The sequence below is a fragment of the Convolutriloba macropyga genome, chromosome 9, assembly GCF_964194025.1.
Source record: "Convolutriloba macropyga chromosome 9, txConMacr16.3, whole genome shotgun sequence".
Lineage (NCBI taxonomy): Eukaryota > Metazoa > Xenacoelomorpha > Acoela > Convolutidae > Convolutriloba > Convolutriloba macropyga.
In genome coordinates, this window is record NC_134476.1 from 52,604,025 (window position 1) to 52,625,748 (window position 21,724).

General features: G+C 37.2%; 1 protein-coding gene across 1 annotated transcript; it reads left to right on the forward strand.

The window, feature by feature from the left end:
- Window positions 1–1,028: 1,028 nt before the first annotated feature.
- Window positions 1,029–8,428, forward strand: LOC142346265 (large ribosomal subunit protein eL21-like). Its single transcript, XM_075398779.1, has 2 exons — window positions 1,029–1,193; window positions 8,111–8,428. The coding sequence occupies exons 1-2, from the start codon at window positions 1,029–1,031 to the stop codon at window positions 8,426–8,428; spliced, it is 483 nt and encodes a 160-aa protein (XP_075254894.1).
- The last annotated feature ends 13,296 nt before the right edge of the window (window positions 8,429–21,724 follow it).

Genomic DNA, 21,724 nt, shown 5'->3' on the forward strand with positions numbered 1-21,724 from the left:
AATTCGTACCTTCCAAGCAGAGAGACCACGTGTTCACTTCTGTCTCTGACTTTTTTGTACAAATTGGTCAGAATTTGTGCAGGAGATGCAGAATTAGCAAACAGTCAAACATGGCAGTTGTCAAGTTCACTTGAAACACTCACGTGCACATTTTAAAATGCCGAAAGTCTGCAGTGTCAGAAGTTAAAATGCCAGAAGTTGCAACGTAGCCAGAAGTTGAATTTCGTTGAGTTTCGTCATTTTAAAACGTTTGTGTTATGGTTAGTGATTGTGCAGAAGTCACTTCGAAATTCTGACTTAATAAAAATGCCAGAAGTTCTCAGTGACTTCAAGCACAGTCACTTAACCATAACTGAAAGACTTGTGCGCGAAGCACTATTGAGACACGTGTTTCTCATTGAAAGCATCATTGAATGTGGATCCCTTTGTGGCTGTTGTCTTCGGAATGTTATGAGAAGGCCTCTTGTGTTTACTTACTATTGGAGTTGAGCCAAGTTTTGGGACATCTCTAGGTCATCGTTAAACTTACTTCACACACTTGACATTGCTCTTTGTTTTTTATTTGTACACTGTATAGAAATTAACTTAAAAAGAGAGTAAGAGTTTTTGAGTAGGGATTTGATGCCCTACTCAAAAGTTTAAGCGTTCAATTACAGCTTGCTTGAGCTATATAATACTGTTAATTGATCAAACAATTAAATCACCTGTGTAATTTTGATATCTATCAAACATTTGTTTTATGTCTCACCCAACGAGCTTGAGGCTGAAAGGTTGCAAATCTAGTAACTACTTAAAAAGACCAGACCAAAGTTGACGGGCAGAGAAGTGAGAATGGGAGGGGGAGGGGGGGGGGGGGGGGGGGGGTGTTCAATATTCGATCATTATTTATGATTTATTGTGCAAATCTTAACTGTTGGCCTGGATATAACAGTGACCGTGTTGGCAAGCCATTATTTCGTTTGAGGTTGATTTGGGTATTGATGTTGAAAATGTATGTTTTCAGATCTTTTGACAATTAGTAGTAGAAGATGACGAATGCACATGGGAAGAGAAGGGGCACTCGGTACATGTTCGCCCGGGAGTACAAGAAGAAGGGAGTGATACCCATGAAGACATACATGATATGTTACAAGAAAGGAGATCTAGTTGACATCAAGGGATGTGGTGCACAACAGAAAGGCATGCCATACAAGGTATATATAAACAATCAAAGGAGTCTTTAAAACTCCCATAACAATATTAAATCCAAAATATAACAATAACATGAACACTCAAGCTAAATCAAACTAAAACAAACTAAAAACTGGAAAACTGTCTCAAAGAAAATTTTTAAATGTTATTTGAACATTTTTAATTTCTCTCATAGAGAAGAAATTGTAAACGGGTGCTTTTTTTATTCAAAATTTTCGCTTGACAGTTTTGACCTTTCGAGTGACTTTTAAAATTGGTATATGTTAGCCTCTAATGTGGTTAATTGCTCTTGAACGAAGTTCATAGCAATTATTGTAAACATCTGTCTTTTTTATGCAAAATTTCCGCTTGACAGTTTTGACTTTTCGAGTGACTTTTACGCCCTTGACTTTTTGCGTTTCGCGTGATCTAAAATTCTCTCTCAATCACAATTTCAAGCAGCTGAACTCAATTGGCGCAATTTAACACTAAAAGTCAAATGAAAAGTGCGCCGAAACTGGTGGCAGTTTTCACTTTAAATCTTAATAGTTGTATATCTTAATCTCTAATGTGGTTATTTGAAGCCCACTATTGAACTTCTTAGTCCTATTTAGGCCCACCTCCCCCCGGACTGAAGCAGGTTGCAATTGATTAGAGCTCCCACTAGTCGTTCGAGAGCAATTCTTCCGACCTTTAGTCGGTTATGTTTATTTGAAGCCCACTATTGAACTTCTTAGTTCCATTTAGACTCCTCCTCCCCCTGACTGAAGCAGGCTGCAATTGATTAGAGCTCACACTAGTCGTTCGAGAGCAATTTTTCCGACGTTTCGTCGGTTATGTTTTTAGATAGTACTTCCGAAGTATGTTAATAACAAGTTAATTAATAACAATTTGATTTTCACATTGCCTATAGCGTTTTCCATCAAAAACCATTAGAAATGAGTTGATCAAACCATTAGAAATGAGTTGATTCCAATTTCCAGGATGTGCAGACTAAAATCAGCATAAAGGCAAATCCTATGCAGGGTTTTTACAGAAAAATGGGTCATTATGTTCAGAGAGAATTAAGAATTTTATCATGAATTTTACCATGAAATGTCTAATAAGTGCCATGATCAGAACTCTTGACAGAATAAAAATCATTTTAGAATTACTATGATTCATTACTGAAAAATTATGGGACTCAGATCCGGGCTTGTTGATTATATTTAAACTATCACGTCTACCCAGAGGCCGAATTTCTTCAAAAGGACAAACCCTTAGAAAACACTTTATCCAACAGTATAACTATCTTTGGAAGATTATTTTCAGTTGCATCGGAACAAAGTGTTATGAAGCTGTCTTTTAGTTCTTATCCATTTTGTTTTTAATGTATTTTTGTTGACCTATTTGACTTGTTTGGGTAGTTTGTTTGAGATCTAAGTTGCTAAAATTATTCTTTTTGTAATTGCTTTGTAATAGAAGTTAAAAATTTTGCTTGGACTTCCACAGCATTATTCTCACAAATCCAATCATTCTAATTTAAAACCAGTTTGTCTATTTGGTAACGTTTATTTTTCTTTGTAATGATCATGATCATTTGCTCTCGAACGACGTTTGAGGCAATTATTGTAAACGTGTTGGTCTTTTTTTATGCAAAATTTTTGCTTGACTGATTTGACTTTTTGAGTGACTTTAACGCTCTTGACATCGTTTTGTGTGATCAGAATTACCCGCTCATTCAGAATTTTAAGCAGTTGAACTCAAATGGCAGCAAAGCAATTTCAAAAGTCAAATGAAAAGAGTGCCGAGTTTAATGTATTTTTGTCACCTTAACTTTTAGTATTATAAATCCTCTAATGACGTCATCTGAAGCCCCCCTTAGTGAACTTAGTTACCTACCCCCCCCCCCCCCCGACTGAAGCAGCTTGCGATAGATTCGAGCTCCCGCAGCTTGCGATAGATTCGAGCTCCCGCTAGTCGTTCGAGAAGACTTCTTTCGACGCTAGTCTGTTATTGCTTCAAAAATTGCTGTGAAACTAAGTTTTGAGCAGTTTTAGTTGTATTGTGTAATCTTCCTTTTTATAGTAATTATCAGTCGCAATTGAGCACAATGGTCAACAGCGCTCCTATCGTAACATGTTTTAGGGGTCCATAATCATGCAACCTAGCGTAATAAAGGCGTTTTGAGACGCGCTTTACCATCATCTTAAAGCTCCTATTATGCATTTTTGCGCTGATTAAGCATGCGTTATAGCAAAAAGAAGAAAGTCACAAACGGTGTTCTCCAGAAAATTGCTGAAAAATGAGCAAAGACAAGTGCAATACTCATAGATAGCTTAGGTGGTGAGAACTATGGCTGCTAAACGAGGGGCATGGATTCGAGCCCGAGTTGGTGCGAAACAGAAACCTTTGCTTCTTTTAAACCTTCTTTTCGCGTAAATGATTTTCCTATGGTTTTGCGGGCCTGCTAATGCTTTTTAATTGTTCTCGGACAATTTTTGAAGCAATTATTTCAGTGGTGTGTTTTTTAGGCAGAACTATTGCTTGGCTGTTTCTGACGTTGCAAGTGACTGTTACTTACTTGACTTCTTGGTTTTTATTTGATGTCAGTTGCTCTCTGATTGACAATTTTAAGCAGCTGAACTTATGTGGTTGTAGTTTACTAAAATACAAGCAAAATCGCGCATATGATTTCGCATTTCTGTTAAATTTAACAGTGGACTACAACAAGAAAACTCGTTAATATGCGTTTGCACTTGATGATCCGACCCGCGCTCTACATTTGTGACATAACTGTCAACCATATAAAGAGATAACCAAAATTAGATCTTTTTGTTTTAAAAAATCATTACAGAAACTACTAATTGAGTTACATAATGCCATGCCTCATTACAGCGATCACGAGATCTCACACCATTAATAAGACTACGGATGAAAAAACAAACAATAGAATAAGCAAAGAGGAAAAAAAAACATTTTTACGGCAAAAATTCAACATTTTAAAAGTATCTAGTAACAACGTCAAAATGCAATCCGTAAAAACCTCAACTACACAATTTTTTTAAAACTTTTCGTTGCTACAATACAAATGGGACTTTATATTAATGAGACTAGGTAACAAGTTACTAAAAAATAATCACGAAGTCAATAGAATCTTTCTTCGTTTAGACCAAGCCAAAGAAACGCACTAAAGATGAAGAAATATTGATAAAATCACAAACAATTAGCAAAACACAAATTATTGAAGCCATTAAAATCTTTTGCTGTTCTGAATCTTTTCATTGTTGTTTTTCATTTCAAATGTTAATTAAACTATATCCGTTAAAACTTTACTGAAAAATTAGTGTGTTAACTTTGTCTTCATTTGAAAATCATTGGGATCTGTTATTACGGGAATGTGCTCAAAGAAAAGAAAAAGGAACACAAATATTGGCCACTAATTAAACTTTTATGAAAACGCATATTTTTCAACAAGCAAAACATCAGTTACGACAAAATATCAATTGCCACTTTGGTATTCGAATTACAGGGAAGTGGATGGGGCGTCTCAATGATGAGAATTAGACACAAGTTAACAAATATAACAACATAAATTAAAATTTTAAGAAAACGTTTAAAAACATATATTATTAACTTTAAGTCTATTTGCTATAAAGTGCAAGGAGTAACTTTACTCGCTCAACATTCAGTTAGAGGCTTATGAGACCTCTCAGCTCTTTACGAGTTCATAAAGAATGAAAAGCAGGTAGAAACATCAAATTGAAGAAAAAAATGAGAGAGAAAAGTGTCGAAGCCATTGAAAAATGAAATGATCATTATTTTTTTCATTTTCAAAGAATTGTTTAACAATAATGTAACCCCTTTTTGTAACAATAAGATTTCAAAAAACAAACAAATTTGAACAAGTATATTAAAACCACGAATTTTTTGAGAAAACACGTAGTATCAAAGCGATTAAAGTCAATAGCCTGCGACGGAAATCAATGAATAATATGTTGTAATAAGTTATGCATCGAGGAGAAGGCAGTGCGTTATGTTATTCTGAAGTCACCAATTAGTCAGCACAATAAGTCGTGTGACTGAAAACGACAACAAATAAAGGCAAAAACAAAAATTTAGTAGAAAAGTGCGAGAAGACAGTGTCGAAGCCATTAAAACCATACGTTTTTCTCGGCAAACTTTATCTATGATCCGATGAAAGTCTTTTCTATGCCAATGGGAACTGGCAATAATAGGATAATGTGTTAAAATTTCAACAGGATCTAAAATTATGAAAAAAAATAATCAAAAGTTAAGAGAAAAGTTAAAAGTCGCGGCATCCAAGTCATAAACACAACAGTTTGAAGATAAAACCGCTATTCAGATTAAATTTGATTGCAGTAGAAAAGAAGGGGTCCTGTCAGTGGTGAGATAGACTTACAGTTCACAGAAACGAATTTAAGTTCGGTTAATGTTCAAAAGAAATTTTTTTAAAAATTATTAAAGTCTTAACAGCCATTAGCTGTCCACTCAAATTACTAAATAATTTCGATTACTGATCTTTAGGAAGCCTGTTGCAGTCAATGAGTCTTGAGTCTTTGTCATATAACTAAAGAATTTTTTAAATCTCGAAAACAAAATCAAATTTTCAAGAAAATTTACGAAAACTCGAGTCGATAATAAGCAGAAGGAATAATAGAATAATAAGATAATAGAAAAAATGAGCGATTCCTTTAAAAATAAATTATTTGTTCATTGGGCATCATTTGACTTTAAGTGAGGTTTGTCATGAATAGAACCTGGACTAGTCTCTAAGTGACTTGAAAAAAATATGAACTGGCTTTTAAAATATCAGCTCTCAAATAGAAAAGGAATTTTTTGATAGCAAACTTCCCTATGAGACAAAACTACCCTTTTTACGGCTTTTCGCCTGTTAGAAACACCAGATTGTTTCAATTGTAACATAAAATGTAAATTTGAATTGATATTTTTGTAGAAAAAATCTTAATTTGAACAAAAAAGTGAACAAAATCATGCCAAAGATCACGTGTTCACATAAACTTTAAACTTCGATAACTCCTCGAAAAAAAACGAAATTCAAAAATTCTTTTAATTCCGAACTCTACGCTGGACGAACTTTTTAATGATACGACTCACATTTCTCTACGATGAATATATCGATCGGCCAAAATTGTCTGAACAAAAAAACCCATTTGAGTATATAGTTCCTCCCCCAGCAAGTGGGGTTGGAACAATAAGCTTTAACACCATCATTTCAAGCCGAGTATCGAAATTATTGACCTCTCTCAGGCAACACCTACTCTGCTGATGCGTGCTTCAAAGTGCTGAGTATATCGATCGGCCAAAATTGTCTGAACAAAAAAACCCATTTGAGTATATAGTTCCTCCCCCAGCAAGTGGGGTTGGAACAATAAGCTTTAACACCATCATTTCAAGCCGAGTATCGAAATTATTGACCTCTCTCAGGCAACACCTACTCTGCTGATGCGTGCTTCAAAGTGCTGAGTCCCGTCTGTCGATGGATAGTAACTCGTACTCGTGTGACGTAAAGGATGATAGAGAATAAAGGAGGATAGTATGTTAGGTGAAAAGTGAATAAGGCGAAAGGAATTTTGGGAGACGACAGGCGAGATATGTCTACAAAAAGAGCGTCAAGTTTAGAAAAAAATCATAAGTTAGTTTAATTTTTTTTTGCGAAAAACCTGTGTCGAAGCCAGTAAATTCAAAACGAAATCTTTAAACATTAAATTTTGTTCACCTGCACCTGTCCTTGACGAGAACAGTGTCATATGTGATCTGCAATAAACGAGACTACGTAACAAATAGACAAAAAAGAAGAAAAAATTGAAAAAAAGGTTTGTTTTTTTTAAAATAGTTGTTTTCAAAGTCATGAAGGCCATCAGCTATCTACTCAAATCAGAATATAGGCTCATTTATTCCTGCACAAAAAGCCAGTGAGATCAGTCAAAATCCGGGGAATTTCATACGAGTAAAAAAGACAAAGTAGAAATTACAGTTAAAGACAAATGTAAAAAATCCTATTAAGTTCTTCGAGAAGGGTGTCGAAGCCGTTAAAACCATAATCCTTGCCTATAAAGACTTTTAAATGTTCAATGGTGCCCTATTTTGAACGCCAATAATGTAATATGTGAACTCTCATTAATGTGATTGTGATAAAGCGAGAAAAAAAACCAATGCCTAAAAATAAAAAAAATTGTGAAGTCTAGTAGTATCAAAGCCAGAAAATCATTACTTAACGCGCAAAAAAGATTAAATTTCAAATCAATAGAAAGAAAAGGAAGAAGAAGAATTGTTTTCTTTGCTAACACTAAGCTGGTCAAATTAAGAGAAAAATAGTGGCAAGGTTCAATAAGCCATTATTTATTTAAAAATCAAACAATTTTAAAAATCAAAACGACCAAAATCTTTCGACCAAAGAAACTAGATACATTAATTTTGAACTGCTTATGAAGCCTATTGGACATATCAACACTGAACTTTGATTTTAATTGTTCTTTCTTTATTTAGCATAAAAAAGATCGAACTTTTTTTTAGAGAAAAGACTGACTGATTACAATCCGAATTATTTTTGGATTGTAACAGCCAAAGATTGGACCAAAAACCAGCCTTGCTATTGATGTTTGTCCATTAAAAACACTTTTTTGTTTCGAATGTTATAGATCTAAATAATTTGTTAGTTAAAAGATCAAAAAGAAATGCTGCATTTTTTATAATCATAGAGTAAAGTTACCAAAAAACTGCGCTGGACGGGCTTTTTAATGATACCATTCACAACTCTCTACGATGAGAGTTTATCGATCGGTCAAAATTTTCTGAACAAAAAAAACCAAGTTGAGTATATAGTTCCTCCCCCTCAAGAGGGGCGGGAACAAAAATGAGAGGTAAAAGGCATGGGAGATAAAAGCATGTAAGAGAAAGAGCTGTGTATGTTGTGTAGGCGTACCACGGGCGAACTGGACGGGTGTTTAACGTGACGAGATGTGGTCTGGGTGTGATTGTGAACAAGAGGGTGAAGGGGAGAATCATTGCCAAGAGGATCAATGTGCGAGTGGAGCACGTGAAACCATCCAAGTCCCGTGAAGACTTCCTGAACAGAGTGAAAGATAACGAGATAAAAAGGAAAGAGGCTAAGGCAGCTGGCACACGTGTCTGTCTCAAGCGACAACCTAAGCCACCAAAGAGTGCATTCGAAGTTCCCTACAAGAAAGAAGAACTCATCACTCTTGAACCGATTCCTTACGAATTCGTTTTCTAAGAAGATTGTCGTTTGAATTATCGTTTCTCTTAGCATTTCTTGCAAGTCTTTTTGCTCTAATGTGTTCGAGAGGGAAAATTCACATCTTAGAAAGACTACGTTTTATTGTTATTTCGAGCATTACCTGGCCAATGGCATGAAAGGCTAATTTCAATAAACTTTGCCTTTTTTGGAAACGAGTTACAAATTTTTTCCCCACTTTTCAAATTTCATTTTCCATTTTCCACTGGATTATTTTTACGCAGTACGTGACGTAAGTTTCTTTTATCTTATGAATGAGGCCCAATTCCACCATTTCGAGCCTGTAATTAGCCTAAAAACCTATTGTCCAAAATTTATTAGTAATTATTTGAGACCAAATTCAAAGACTTAATTCTTGTGAACAATACGGGTTAACAATATTGTCTTGTGAACAATACAATAGAGTCACTGTCTTCTTCATCCACACTTAGTTAGTATCGAGAGGTTTATTTCAAATTATTCAACAATTAGGCTTCCTTTCGGCGATAAAATATTCTATCCGTGGGAATGGGTGACGTGAAAATGAGTTTTTATAGTGTGCAAACTAGTGACTTATGGCGTGGAATTACGGGTACACATATATCCAATTCTGAAGCAAAATTTGAACTATATTCTCTTTGTGCGACTAGTTTCCACACACGAATACAACTATTCACAACACGGGTTGTAAAAAATAAGTGACAAAGTCTTGGTGTACGCTTGGGAATTCGGAATCTGGCCACGTTTTGCGTAAACAAATAGGAAACAAAAAAAGAGAACAAAGGTAGGCTAGTGATCTCTTCAAAATAGGGACACAAGTTTCCTATAGTGACTACATGTGTTTCAACTGTGAAATTTTACGACAAATTTTTTTATGCTCGTAAAAAATTTTATTCAACGGCCGCGAAGCGATAGCGGCTATAATTGGGGACATCGTGGGTTTTTACAATTAAATAAATTTATTGGGGTGCTGTCTTTTAAAAGATCTGTTCACACATTATCGTGATTTTTGAAGTCAAATTGGAGTAGTAAGTTTGGTCACGCCGAAGCAGAAAGTGGATCGAAAAAGCGAGTTGTTTTGCGACGTGACATTTTTTCTCTAATTTTATAGTTGAGTGAGAGAACGGTGTATGAACAAAAATTTGCTTTCCTGCTAATGGTTTTTTATTCACATGCGACATTTTCGCTTTGATATTTACTGTTCTTCCGATTTTTTGCTGGGATGTTATTCTCAATGGTTTTCCCAATCAGGGAACATTCGATGTCCAGTAGTACATTCGATGTCTAGTTTTTTGTTTAGTTAATGAAAAGTTTTTGAATTATAGATCAGGACTTGTCCTGCTATGTTTTTTTTTCGTCATCTCCAGCGACCATTGAAATTTTCAGTATCAGTGATTTGTACTTCTTTGCAGTTACAATTTGTCGGTTACCTCATTTGTTCTGCTTTTATGTCAACTGCGCGACTTAACTCACTCAAAAAATGACTTCTGTGCTCACTTAATCAACTTAAAATATTTTGATTATTTCATGGTTAAAGATAAATTTGTGCATCTAAGTAGTGTCAAACGTATATGCCCTAATTTTTGAATATTAGAGTCTTCTTAATTTTTCAAATTTTTATATAGAAAAAGCTCTTTTAGGGCTGATTCTTTAGAGCGTATGTGTCTCATGAAAGGACAGTCCGAATCTAACCCAAGAAGTTTAGTGGTCTATTTAAGGACTGGTGGTCAATATGTCTATCATATTTCTTTAGTTGTTTCAATTCCATGGAAGGCCACAAGCGTCTATTTCGGCTTTTTTCTGACAATATGCCGGCTATGTTCATTTACTCCATTTTCAGGTGCCAAAATTGTGCAGAAAACGGTCTCTCTCTCTCCCCCTCTCTCTCTCTCTCTCCTTTCGCTCTTCCAAGATAAGAACACTTTGCACCGGAGCCCTGAAAATAAGTCGGATGGACAATTAAGGGTACCATGTGTTTAATTTTAATTGCCCTATGTAACTTTGGGATCTTTTCCGTTTGTCCCCCCCCCTGTACGTTATGCACCCTCAGTTACAGAGCACGTGCCATTACACAGTAAATCATTATGTAAAAATATGGCAAGTGCATCGGGGGTGCAGATCATATTACCATAAGTAATATGCACCCACTAACCGGGCGGGCACAGACGGAAAAGATCCTGACTGTGTAGCAATTATATTAGTCCTGTGAGTATGATAAAGCAATTTTCGTGCTACCGACTTTTCTTCTGATCGTTATTTTTTCATCTGATAATTTGACAAAGACGAAGACGGACGAAAACAACGAGGACGAAGACAAATGACAGAGGACATTAAGTTCTCGTTTAAGGCTCACTGGTCTCTTCGACCCTCCCTCTTAACTCGGTCACCAGTTTTCGGCTAACTAGTATTCCTCGCCTTCTGAATTAAAGTTTTAAAATTCAGCAGAGTTTTAAAAGCTTATTGCATAAGGTACAACAATGCCGAGTGCGCACTTAAAACGATAGTTTTGTTTGTTAGCACAGAAATATGCAACTGAAAAATTTGCAAAAAGTTGTTCAATTTGTGTACAGCGTTAACCTCAATTTCCTAAAAATAGAGAAATCAAGTTTGAAATCGACGGAGAAACCGGTTGGAATAACTCTGGGAGGGCGACAAGTTCATAATGATATTTTGTTGAGGGTACAACAGCTTTGTGAAATTTGCCAGTGTTCAGATATCAACAGCTGCGAGAAAAGCCTGTGGACTTCGTTGTATAATAACAAAGCACAGGTACGGCACAAAACATTCATAGGATATTTTTAGCCAGAACTATAACATACCTGGAAAACTCGGTCGTAGGAAAAGCCAAGAAAAAATTCAAGCTTATTCGTGCGACCCTGCTTACTACCCAATTGCATTGAAAGATCTTATGAATCACTTTGGGGACCCTTGTCTGGTTGTGAACGCTTTCCTCAATCAACATAAAGCCTGGCGTCCCAACAATGATTACAAGAAACACAATTTTATATCTTCTCTACCGGTTAGTGCAAGCTTTTGATTATTTAGGCTTCAAATCTGACTTGCAAAGCTCAACATTGATGAAAAAGACAAAAGAAAAGATTCCTCATAATATTCTGATAAATTGGACGTAGTATGCAATCTCATCATTTCGTAACCAAACAACACTTACCGGATTCCAAAAATGGCTCGAAGTACAGGCCCAAATGTACAGCAAAATCAACATAGATAATGTTCATAAGCCGTTTAATAGTTTGAGCACTTTCGGACAAAGCAATAATAACATTAGCAGAGCTAACAACAACACTGATAATAGGAACAGTAATGCTATGAATCAATTTTCTAATAATTCACCAAACAGTTGGAAGTAAAACTAATTGCACTCAAGTCTCCCTCCTAACCAGCATGGTTGACCGCCCTTTACGCCGCTTAAAGATGCTGATCAGTCGAACAAGTCTTGTAAGAATTGCAAAGAAAGTCACATACTTGTTACATGCCTTGAATATTAGAAATGTTCGCCGGACCAAAAGTATGAAATTGTGAGCAGGAACAATCTTTGCTCGAACTGTTTGAGCAACAAATGTTTCAGACAGTCCTGTCCGTCCACAAAACGATGCCAAACAAGTAAAGAAGTTCCCCACGCAATTTTGCATGATACTTCGAGACAAATTCAGCGGCCCACCGCTGCTTTCTGAACAAGCAATCCCAACCAGCCGAACTAAAATCTAACCAGCCACCAAACACAGCCATTCTTCCAACAACAAAATCAAAAGCAAAGTATTGAAACCGTCAACAGCAAAAAGTGCCAGCAAACATGACATTGTCAGTTGTTTTCTGGTAAAAACAAGCACAACAAAATAATCAACGTGTCCGTTTGAACTCCTCGAATCCGACTCAAAATTTCAGTATCAACCGAAACACAATTCTTTCTGAAACATATGAACAACTATAAATACTACCAATTTCGTTTGTAAACGGAAGTAAAATGTTTGATACCTAAGCCTTGATTGATACTCGCAGCCAGTTCCTTTTCCTGCTAGATAAAGTTACTAGCTGAGCTACCCTGCGAAGCACAACATCCACAACTCTGCAGTACCTAAATACTGAACATGAAATGCCACTATCAAAACTAAGTGAAACAGTGACAGTAACGCCTTTCGACAAAATCAACCATTGGTTCAGCATTGCAATAACCTATAGCACGCCATGGCTAGATATATCACCCGCAAACGTTCTTGAACACAATCAGTTATGCGACACCCTCAAGGCTCTTAATCACATTTTTCCCTGTCATAGCCATTGGTGCAATAGGCGCCCTCTTTTAAGTCAAAAGGTTTGCCTTACCATACCAAGTCAATGTAATCCCAGGAAGCAAAAAACGTCCATCTGTTGTCAAAACTGAGTTTGGTTGGACTCTCGTAGGAGAATACGAGCTTTCTCATAAAACAATGAATGCAAACAAGCCCTAGCGACAAACATTCGTTTACCATGTCTGCCCGAAAGACATTGAAGAAGAACCACTGGACGAAATATTTCACAGATTCTGGAGAATAGAAGCTAATGGTAATTTACCAGAACAAAATGAAGACAGCTCACTAGGCAAATTAGCGGCGCAAACAATGGAAAACTCAATCTGTCACAACGGTGAAAGATAGCAAATTAGCCTTCCTTGAAAACCTGTAAAGAAACTCTAGAACGTCTAATTCTCAGCAGTCAGTCAACTAAAATGTCTACAAAAACGACTACAAAAAGATCCCAAACTAAATCAGAAGTACAAACAGACACTCCCAACAGATTTGGATAAAAATTTGTTCAAGACAGTCGAAATACGAGCACCACCTCCCGAATCAAAATAGTACTTACCTCATCATTCAGTCACTAATTCAAGCAAACCCGGAAAAGTGTGAAGAGTTGCCAACGCAGCATCAAAGTTTCGTGGTGAATGCTTTCAATAACCAACACAAAGCCTGGTGTCCCAACAATGATTACAAGAAACAGAACTTTGTATCTTTTGCTCAATTTCTCAAATGGTTTGTGCAAGCTTTTGATTATTTAGGCTTCAAATTTGACTTGCAAAGCTCAACCTTGATGAAAAATACAAAAGAATAATTTCTTCATACTATTCTGATAAAATGGACGGAGTATACAGTCTCATCATTTGGTAATCAAACAACACTTACCGAATTCCAAAAATGGCTTGAAGTACAGGCCCAAGTGTACAACAAAATCAACGGAGATAATGTTCGTAAGCCGTTTAATAGTTGGAGCACTTTCGGACAAAGCAATAAAAACATTAGCAGAGCTAACAACAACACTGATAATAGGAACAGTAATGCTATGAATCAATTTTCTAATAAATCACCAAACAGTTGGAAGTAAAACTAATTGCACTCAAGTCTCCCTACTAACCAGCATGGTTGACCGCCCTTTCCGCCGCGTAAAGATGCTAATCAGTCAAACAAGTCTTGTAAGAATTGCAAAGGAAGTCACATACTTGTTGCATACCTGGAATATTAGAGAAATATTTGCTCGACCAAAAGTATGAAATTGTGAGCAAGAACAATCTTTGCTCGAACTGTTTGAGCAACAAATGTTTCAGACAGTCCTGTCCGTCCACAAAACGATGCCAAACAAGTAAAGAAGTTCCCCACGCAATTTTGCATGATACTTCGAGACAAGTTCAGCGGCACACCGCTGCTTTCTGAAAAAGAAATCCCAACCAGCCGACCCGAAATCTAATCAGCCACCAAACACAGCCATCCTTTCAACAAAATCAAAACCAAAGTATTAAAACCGTCAACAGGAAAGAGCCAACAAACATGACATGGTGGGTCGTTTTCTGGTAAACATCAAGCATAACAAAATAATCAACGTGTCCGTTTAAACTCTTAGAATCCGACTCAAAATTCTAGTATCAACCGAAACACAATTCCTTCTCCTGAAAGGTATGAACAAATACAAATACTACCAGTTTCGTATGTAAGCGGAAGTAAAGTGTTTGATACCTACGCCTTGATTGATACTCGAAGTCAGTTCACTTTCCTGCTGGATAAAGTTACTAGCTTTTTTGAGCTACCCTGCGAAGCACAACATCCACAACTCTGCAGTACCTAAATACTGAACATGAAATGCCACTATCAAAACTAAGTGAAACAGTGACAGTAACGCCTTTCGACAAAATCAACCATTGGTTCAGCATTGCAATAACCTATAGCACGCCATGGCTAGATATATCACCCGCAAACGTTTTTGAACTCAATCAGTTATGCGACACCCTCAAGGCTCTTAGTCATATTTTTCCCTGACATAGCCATTGGTGCAATAGGCGCCCTCTTTTAAGTCAAAAGGTTTGCCTTACCATACCAAGTCAATGTAATCCAAGGAAGCAAAAAACGTCCATCTGTTGTCAAAACTGAGCTTGGTTGGACTCTCGTAGGAGAATACGAGCTTTCTCATAAAACAATGAATGCAAACAAGCCCTAGCGACAAACATTCGTTTACCATGTCTGCCCGAAAGACATTGAAGAGGAACCACTGGACGAAATGTTTCACAGATTCTGGAAAATAGAAGCTAAAGGTAATTTACCAGAGCAAAATGAAGACAGCTCACTAGGCAAACTATTGGTGCAAACAATGGAAAACTCAATCTGTCACAACGGTGGAAGATAGCAAATTGGCTTTCCTTGAAAACCTGTAAAGAAACTCTAGAACATCTAATTCGCAGCAGTCAGTCAACTAAAATGTCTACAAAAGCGACTACAAAAAGATCCCAAACTGAATCAAAAGTACAAACGGACACTCCCAACAGATTTGGATAAAGTTTTGGTCAAGCGAGTCGAATTACGAGCACCACCTCCCGAATCAACTTAGTACTTACCTCATCATCCAGTCAATAACTCAAGCAAACCCGGAAAAGTGAGAAGAGTTGCCAACGCAGCATCAACGTTTCGTGGTGAATGCTTTCTTTAACCAATACAAAGCCTGGTGTCCCAACAATAATTACAAGAAACAGAATTTTGTATCTTTTGCCCAATTTCTGAAATGGTTTGTGCAAGCTTTTGATTATTTAGGCTTCAAATCTGACTTGCAATGCTCAACATTGACTAAAAAGGCAAAATAATAATTCCATAAAATATTCTGATAAAATGGACAAGAATGGAGTATACAATCTGTCCATTTTATGGACAGAGGATACCAAACTGGAAGAGTATAAAATGGAGGATAAAATGGACAAATGGAGGATAAAATTGACAGAGGATAATAAAATCGACAAAATAGAGGAAATGGACAAAATGGACAAAACAAAGGATGATAATATGGACAAAACGGAGGATAAATTGGACAGAGCAGACCAAATTGAACTCAAATCTTCTAACTGGTCCTAATTTGCTTAATACATTAGTTGGAGATTTGTTTGAGATTCAGAGAAAAGCTGGTTGCTGTCCTTTCAGACATCGAAGGTATGCAAAATGCCATCAGAGAAGAAAACCAGTACGCTAGAAAAATCCTTTTCACAGACAAAAGACTGCCTGCAAAGTGGCGGCTTCAGGTTGACATTGTTTGTTGCAAACACACCAGAGTTTTTCACTGAAGCAAAAGAGATCATGAGAGCTCTCAGTCAATAATGGAGCGTAATAACTGACGATTGTTTCATGTTTCCCCGACATCAATTTCCTTAAGATGCAGCAGCGTACACACGGTGGAAATTATTCAGTTTGGTATCCTCAATCTTTGATCCTCTCGGCTTGTTGTCTCTACTGACAATTAGGAAAAAAATGTTGTTTCTGCTGATTTGGAAACTTGTGAAATAATGAGATGAATTGATACCGCTGGAACTATACAATGCCCTCCAGAAATTTCTAAACAGCTAATTTGCCATGCCAGAAACTCGAATACCAAGTACTGTTTATAACGTTAGCCAAAACCCAGCCAGTCAACTTCACATTTTTGTGGATGCCTCAATGGCTGCTATGGCAGTCGTTGCTTATCTCCGTACCACTTATAGCCAAAACAGTCATCAACTAGTCTCTTTTCTCGTGAGAAAGTGCAAATTCGCTCCCTTAAAAACCAATAAGCGTGCTAAAAATGGAACTAGAAGCCGCCATTATAGGAGTGCTCCTTCTACAAATGATCCAAAAAGAAATGACACTGACATTCAGCCAATTTTTTGCTGGTCTGAGAGTCAATTAGTTTTGGACTCGATAGCCTCAAAATAAGAAGCAAAACATTTTTTTGCTTCTTTTTGTTTCAAAAAAATTGCAAGAAATTCAAAAATTTTCTTCATCCAAAGCAATGGCCTCAAATATCAACTTATCTCAATCCCGCCAATTACGGAACTTGCGGTCTTGAGACAAATGAAATTCAGCAGAAATGGTTAGAACTACCACAAATCTTTTGCGAAAACGAGTTGGCGTGGAATGAGATAAACAAACAACAAGTAACATGCGCTGCAGTTTCGAGAAGTCCGAAGATGCTTTTTGGGCAGTCCTGTTGGCAATTCGAGCAAATTCTTCAGAGGGAACAAACTCCTTGTGACAATTGCAACAGTGTTCAACATAATTTATCGGGAAAAGAAAATACTAACGAACAATCAACAGTGAACAACTGAAGTCATTGAATATCTGAAATTATCTCAGGGTTATTTTTATCGTTTGACCGTTAGTTGCATACAACGTGCAAAACACGATGCCTGAATGTTGTCGGATGAAAGCGGATTACACAAATCTTGTGGTCGATTGCAGTATGCACCAATACAACTAGATTTGGAAAAGCGTCCAATCATTTTGCGCGCAAAGAAACAAATTGTTAGTTTGTACTTGGAACATGCCCATCAAATATGTATTCACCAGCCAACAGAACAGACAAAAGCCTTAATTCAGCATCGTTAGCATATGATTGGCCTTCGCAAGCATTCGAAAGCATTTGCAAGCATACGAGTTCATAGTTTTTTATGTCGACGCTTTGACACAAAGAACATTCAAGCAATTTTGGCGCCGTTACCCACTTTTCGCTTTCAAACAGCAGAAACAGAGTTCCATTTTGCTAATTCTGGTCTGGATTTTTTTGGAACCTTCTACATCGCAAAAACCAAAGTCGTTGCAGAAAAACACTATGATCTGATGTTTACATGCATGGTGACGCGTGCAGTTCACTTAGAAACGTGTCCAGACCAGAACAGATACAATTCTCAATGCCTTCAGAAGATTTTGCAGCCGCCGATGCCAGCCTTTACTTCTTTACAGCAATATAGGAAAAACCTTTGCTGGCGCTTCTGAAGAACTGAAGAGAACTATTAACGTTTTGGACAAGGTCAGAATCTGCAAAGTTATAGCGGTAGCCAATACAACGTGAAATCTCAATCCTCCATACGGCCTTCATTTTGGCGGTGTCTGGTAGCGTTTGATCCACAGAACCAAAAAAATTCTCCTCATTCTAGGATTGAGACGACTGTACGTGACACTATCTTCGCAACCATTGTGTAAATAGATTCAATTCTCACTTCCAGACCGCTGACTACCGGTGCTGAGCAACCTGACAACGAGGAACCCTTAACTCCAAACCACTTTTTTATCCAGAATCCCTTCAATAGCTTGCCACCATAACATTTTGGAAACCAGCAACCTGCAAGCTTGAAGACATGGAAGAACACGAAGGAGCTGATGAACCATATATGGCGAGGCCTGGCGAAAGAGTGTTTGCCAACCTTTAGCAGACAGACAGTCAAAATAGCCAAACAGCAACGTTCAACCGCTCAAAGTGGACGACATTGTTTGGGTGTTGAAAGAACAAACAACAAGAGGCATTTGGCCAATGGGAAGAGACATGGAGACAACACCTGGACGAGGAGAAAATTGAATCATAAAGGTGAAAACGGCTCACAGCACGAACGTTTGCCCCGTTTCCCGTCTCGCGCACGTTTTTTTTTGCCGAGTTTTTTATATTGTTTAGCTCCGGTTTTAGGCAACATGAATTACCCTTTTCCCCACAATTTGACGCAATGTTGATATTGACAAAATTTCAGCCTAAAGTTTGATAGTCAAGTTTACAGAAGGTGACAAAAGACTTTTTTCGAAGACTTTTTTCAATGACAGTCAACTAATGCCGCTCAAAGACCTTTATGCTGGCCTTGTGCCCTTGCAACTTGTTGCCATTGTTATTGAAAACTTCAAGAATATGATGATTCAAATAAACTGCCCAAATTGCAACAACAACTTTGACTCTTTTGTCCATTAACTTGAAATTTTGACGTGCTCTTTTAACATGATTAGCCAAGAGATATGTTTTAAAAACAGTTGATGAAGACGAAATAAGGCTACATTGTGGACGTATTCGTGGTCTAGTTGATTAAGGGATGAGCTTAACGGTTTAGTGGTTGCTGGAAAGAATCGAGTCAGTTTGTTCATGGCAATTTTAACTGATTAATTAAAAACATCAAGTTCTTGCAAGTTGTCCTTTCTTCTTCGAGTGCGGGTGAAATTCTGTTTAAATCTCCGGGACAATAAACTCTTTGCTGTGTAAAAATAGCCCGCTTTTTTGTTTCTGTTTTAGAGCATTTTGACTGGCGGAAATTTTAGACGAACTGAGTAAAATTTTGCGTTTTTTCGGTTTGTTGGTCCTCGGGATCAATTTTTGATAATCACATTCCTAATCTAATCTCGCGCATCGGAAGATCAAAAAATCACGTGGCTAAATCTAATTTTCACAAAGATTTCCAACCCAGACATGAAAAGGGTAGAGGCATACCTATTAACCTCCAAGATAAAGTCAATACTGAACTTAAGAAGTTTTTAGATGGAAAACACATAATAAAACTCTCTAGTTGTCTTGATAAGTATTGATTTCATCCATTGTAGTCACCGTAAAAAAGACGAAAAATCAAACTTGAAAGAACCTAAGAAACATGGAAAAACTTAAGCATTACGTTCTAAAATGTCTCAAACGTTTGGATGACAAAAATCTTAGGATAAATCTGTAAATTGTCATTTTTCTAAATTAGAAACTGATTGGCTTGGATACCATATCTCACTATTGGGTATTTCCCCTGTCGAGAGCAAGACCTCAGCTATTTTGGCTCTTGAAGCACCAAAGACATTAATGAAACTCTGTTCTTTTCTAGGTTCAGTACACTATATCAGTAAGTTTATTCCAAATCTAACTCAAACTAACCATACACTCCGCCCCAAAAGGCCATCTAAATTTATCTGGACTGATGTAAATGAAAGTTGCTTTATTAAAGTAAAGAACCGCATTGCAAACGCTTCTGAAAAAAGTCAGTACAACCCGCAGCTCGAAACCGGTAAAAAATGTGACGCCTCTCTCTCTCCGGTCTTGAAGCAGCAATTGAACAATTAATAGTTGATGGCTGGAAACCAATCGCGTTTACATCTAAAATTTAACTTTGTGTCAAGAACGATATAGTGTCAAAGAACTCGAACTTCTCGGGTTAGTTTGGTCTATTGAATATTCTAAAGATTATCTGTATGGCAAACATTTTACAGTAATTACAGATCACAGAGCTCTTCTTTCCATATTGAAGGAAAGTCGTTCTAGTAAATCGTATAACAGTCACTTAACTCGCTGGATCGATAGGCTACTCCCTTTTTCTAATCGATACTGAGCTTTTGCCAGGGGCAAAAGTGGGATTGGTGGATTATATTTCTCGACAACCAAATCAAAAAGCTACAAAAGTGTCTGCATATGATGAGGAATTCATTCTGGCCAATATAGGATTCAATTCTGCATCAATCATTTCATTTAATTTAAAATCTAATGAACCCGTATCTCATTTACACAATTAATTACAAGCGCATGATCCCGCACCTCCAATCTCACCTAAAATTGACTCAACATCTAAAGCGATTAATTTAATTCGCAAACTTGCTACCCGTGTACTTAAGCATGATTATTATTTGTCACCGCGCGGCGAAATCAATTTACAAATACAAGCTGTATCCTAAACAGTTTAAAATATGCATACCACGCGTCGCAAATACCAATTAACACTTCACTCGCTAAGAGAAATGCATTTAAATGTAAACAATCCTTCCGAAATCGAAATGAAAAGTATCTCGCGAGGCGCAAAACTCATTTCAATCAGCCTAATTTCCCGCCAATTAGGAGACATTCCGGAAATATCTACCAAAGTCACTACTCAAAAATCGCAACAGTGCCTTTTGCCTCAAATCACTCTCAAATTCAGAGATATTAATCATATCAAATCAAACACAACATGACTTCTAAAAAGCGAATTACAAGAGTCCGTTACACCGGCTCCTCACGCACCTCGAACCCACCCCCTACGCCTCTAAATTCATCTTGCGCTTCAAATCAACCCTTAAATTCCCCAAGTGCTACTCGCACCGCGAATCCTACCCCTATCACAACCCCACCGTCACTATTTCTGTCATCAAATGTCATCACTCCCCTAACACTCAGCCCCCAAATCCCTACATTTGACAAAATCGTCAATAAGATCTTTAGTAAATCGTTGATTGCATCTCTTACTAGCAAGCACGCTGTTTTAAAAGAGGTTCGAGATTGTATCCTCACAAATAACAAAAGTAGAATAATAGCACGTAATCCATATATCCACTCATATTGGAGACCTCCACGTTCGTTCCGGCTGCGTGTGTATCGACGAGAAAGTTGCCATACCTAACGTCCTTCGCGAAGCCCTGATCGATGATATACAAGCGAGCCACCCAAGTACTTGGGGGATGATTTGCATGGCCACATACATGAATCGGGAATTAATTGTCAAAGCGACGGAGTGCAAACCCTGCACTGCAATCGGTAAGAATATGAAATCTGTAATTCCTGCTAAACAATTTCGACCTCATGCACCGTGCGTTGAACGGATTCAGGAAATCCAAATTGATTTTGGAGGAACAATTTTTGACGAAAAGGGCAATAAAATTTATTTCTTGGCCGCAATAGATCGGTTCTCTAAATATCCCACTGCTTTTATATATGAAAAAGCCAATGGACCAAAAGTCTTGAAGTTTTTGGACATGTACATTGAGAATCACGGAATTCCTCTTTCACTCGATTGGATCAAGCAAAACCTTTGGTTGAAAATCAAGTAAAGACCTTCTGTACTAAGAACAATATTCAAGTTATTGAAGCCCGTGTTAATGATCATCGTGCTAGTGGTTTGGTAGAAAGAATAATTTAAGAGATTGAGAATAGACTGGCATGTATCAAAGAAGAAAAATTGTCTGGTAACGCTTTTCATGTAAATCATGCATTAAAGATTATCATTCATCAATTTCGAATCTGTGAAGAGAAATCAACAAAGAT

Coding starts and splice junctions, on each gene's coding strand:
- LOC142346265 (XM_075398779.1), top strand. CDS start 1,029: ATGACGAATGCACATGGGAAGAGAAGGGGCACTCGGTACATGTTCGCC. Junction 1,194..8,110: donor AGAAAGGCATGCCATACAAG/GTATATATAAAC, acceptor TATGTTGTGTAG/GCGTACCACGGGCGAACTGG.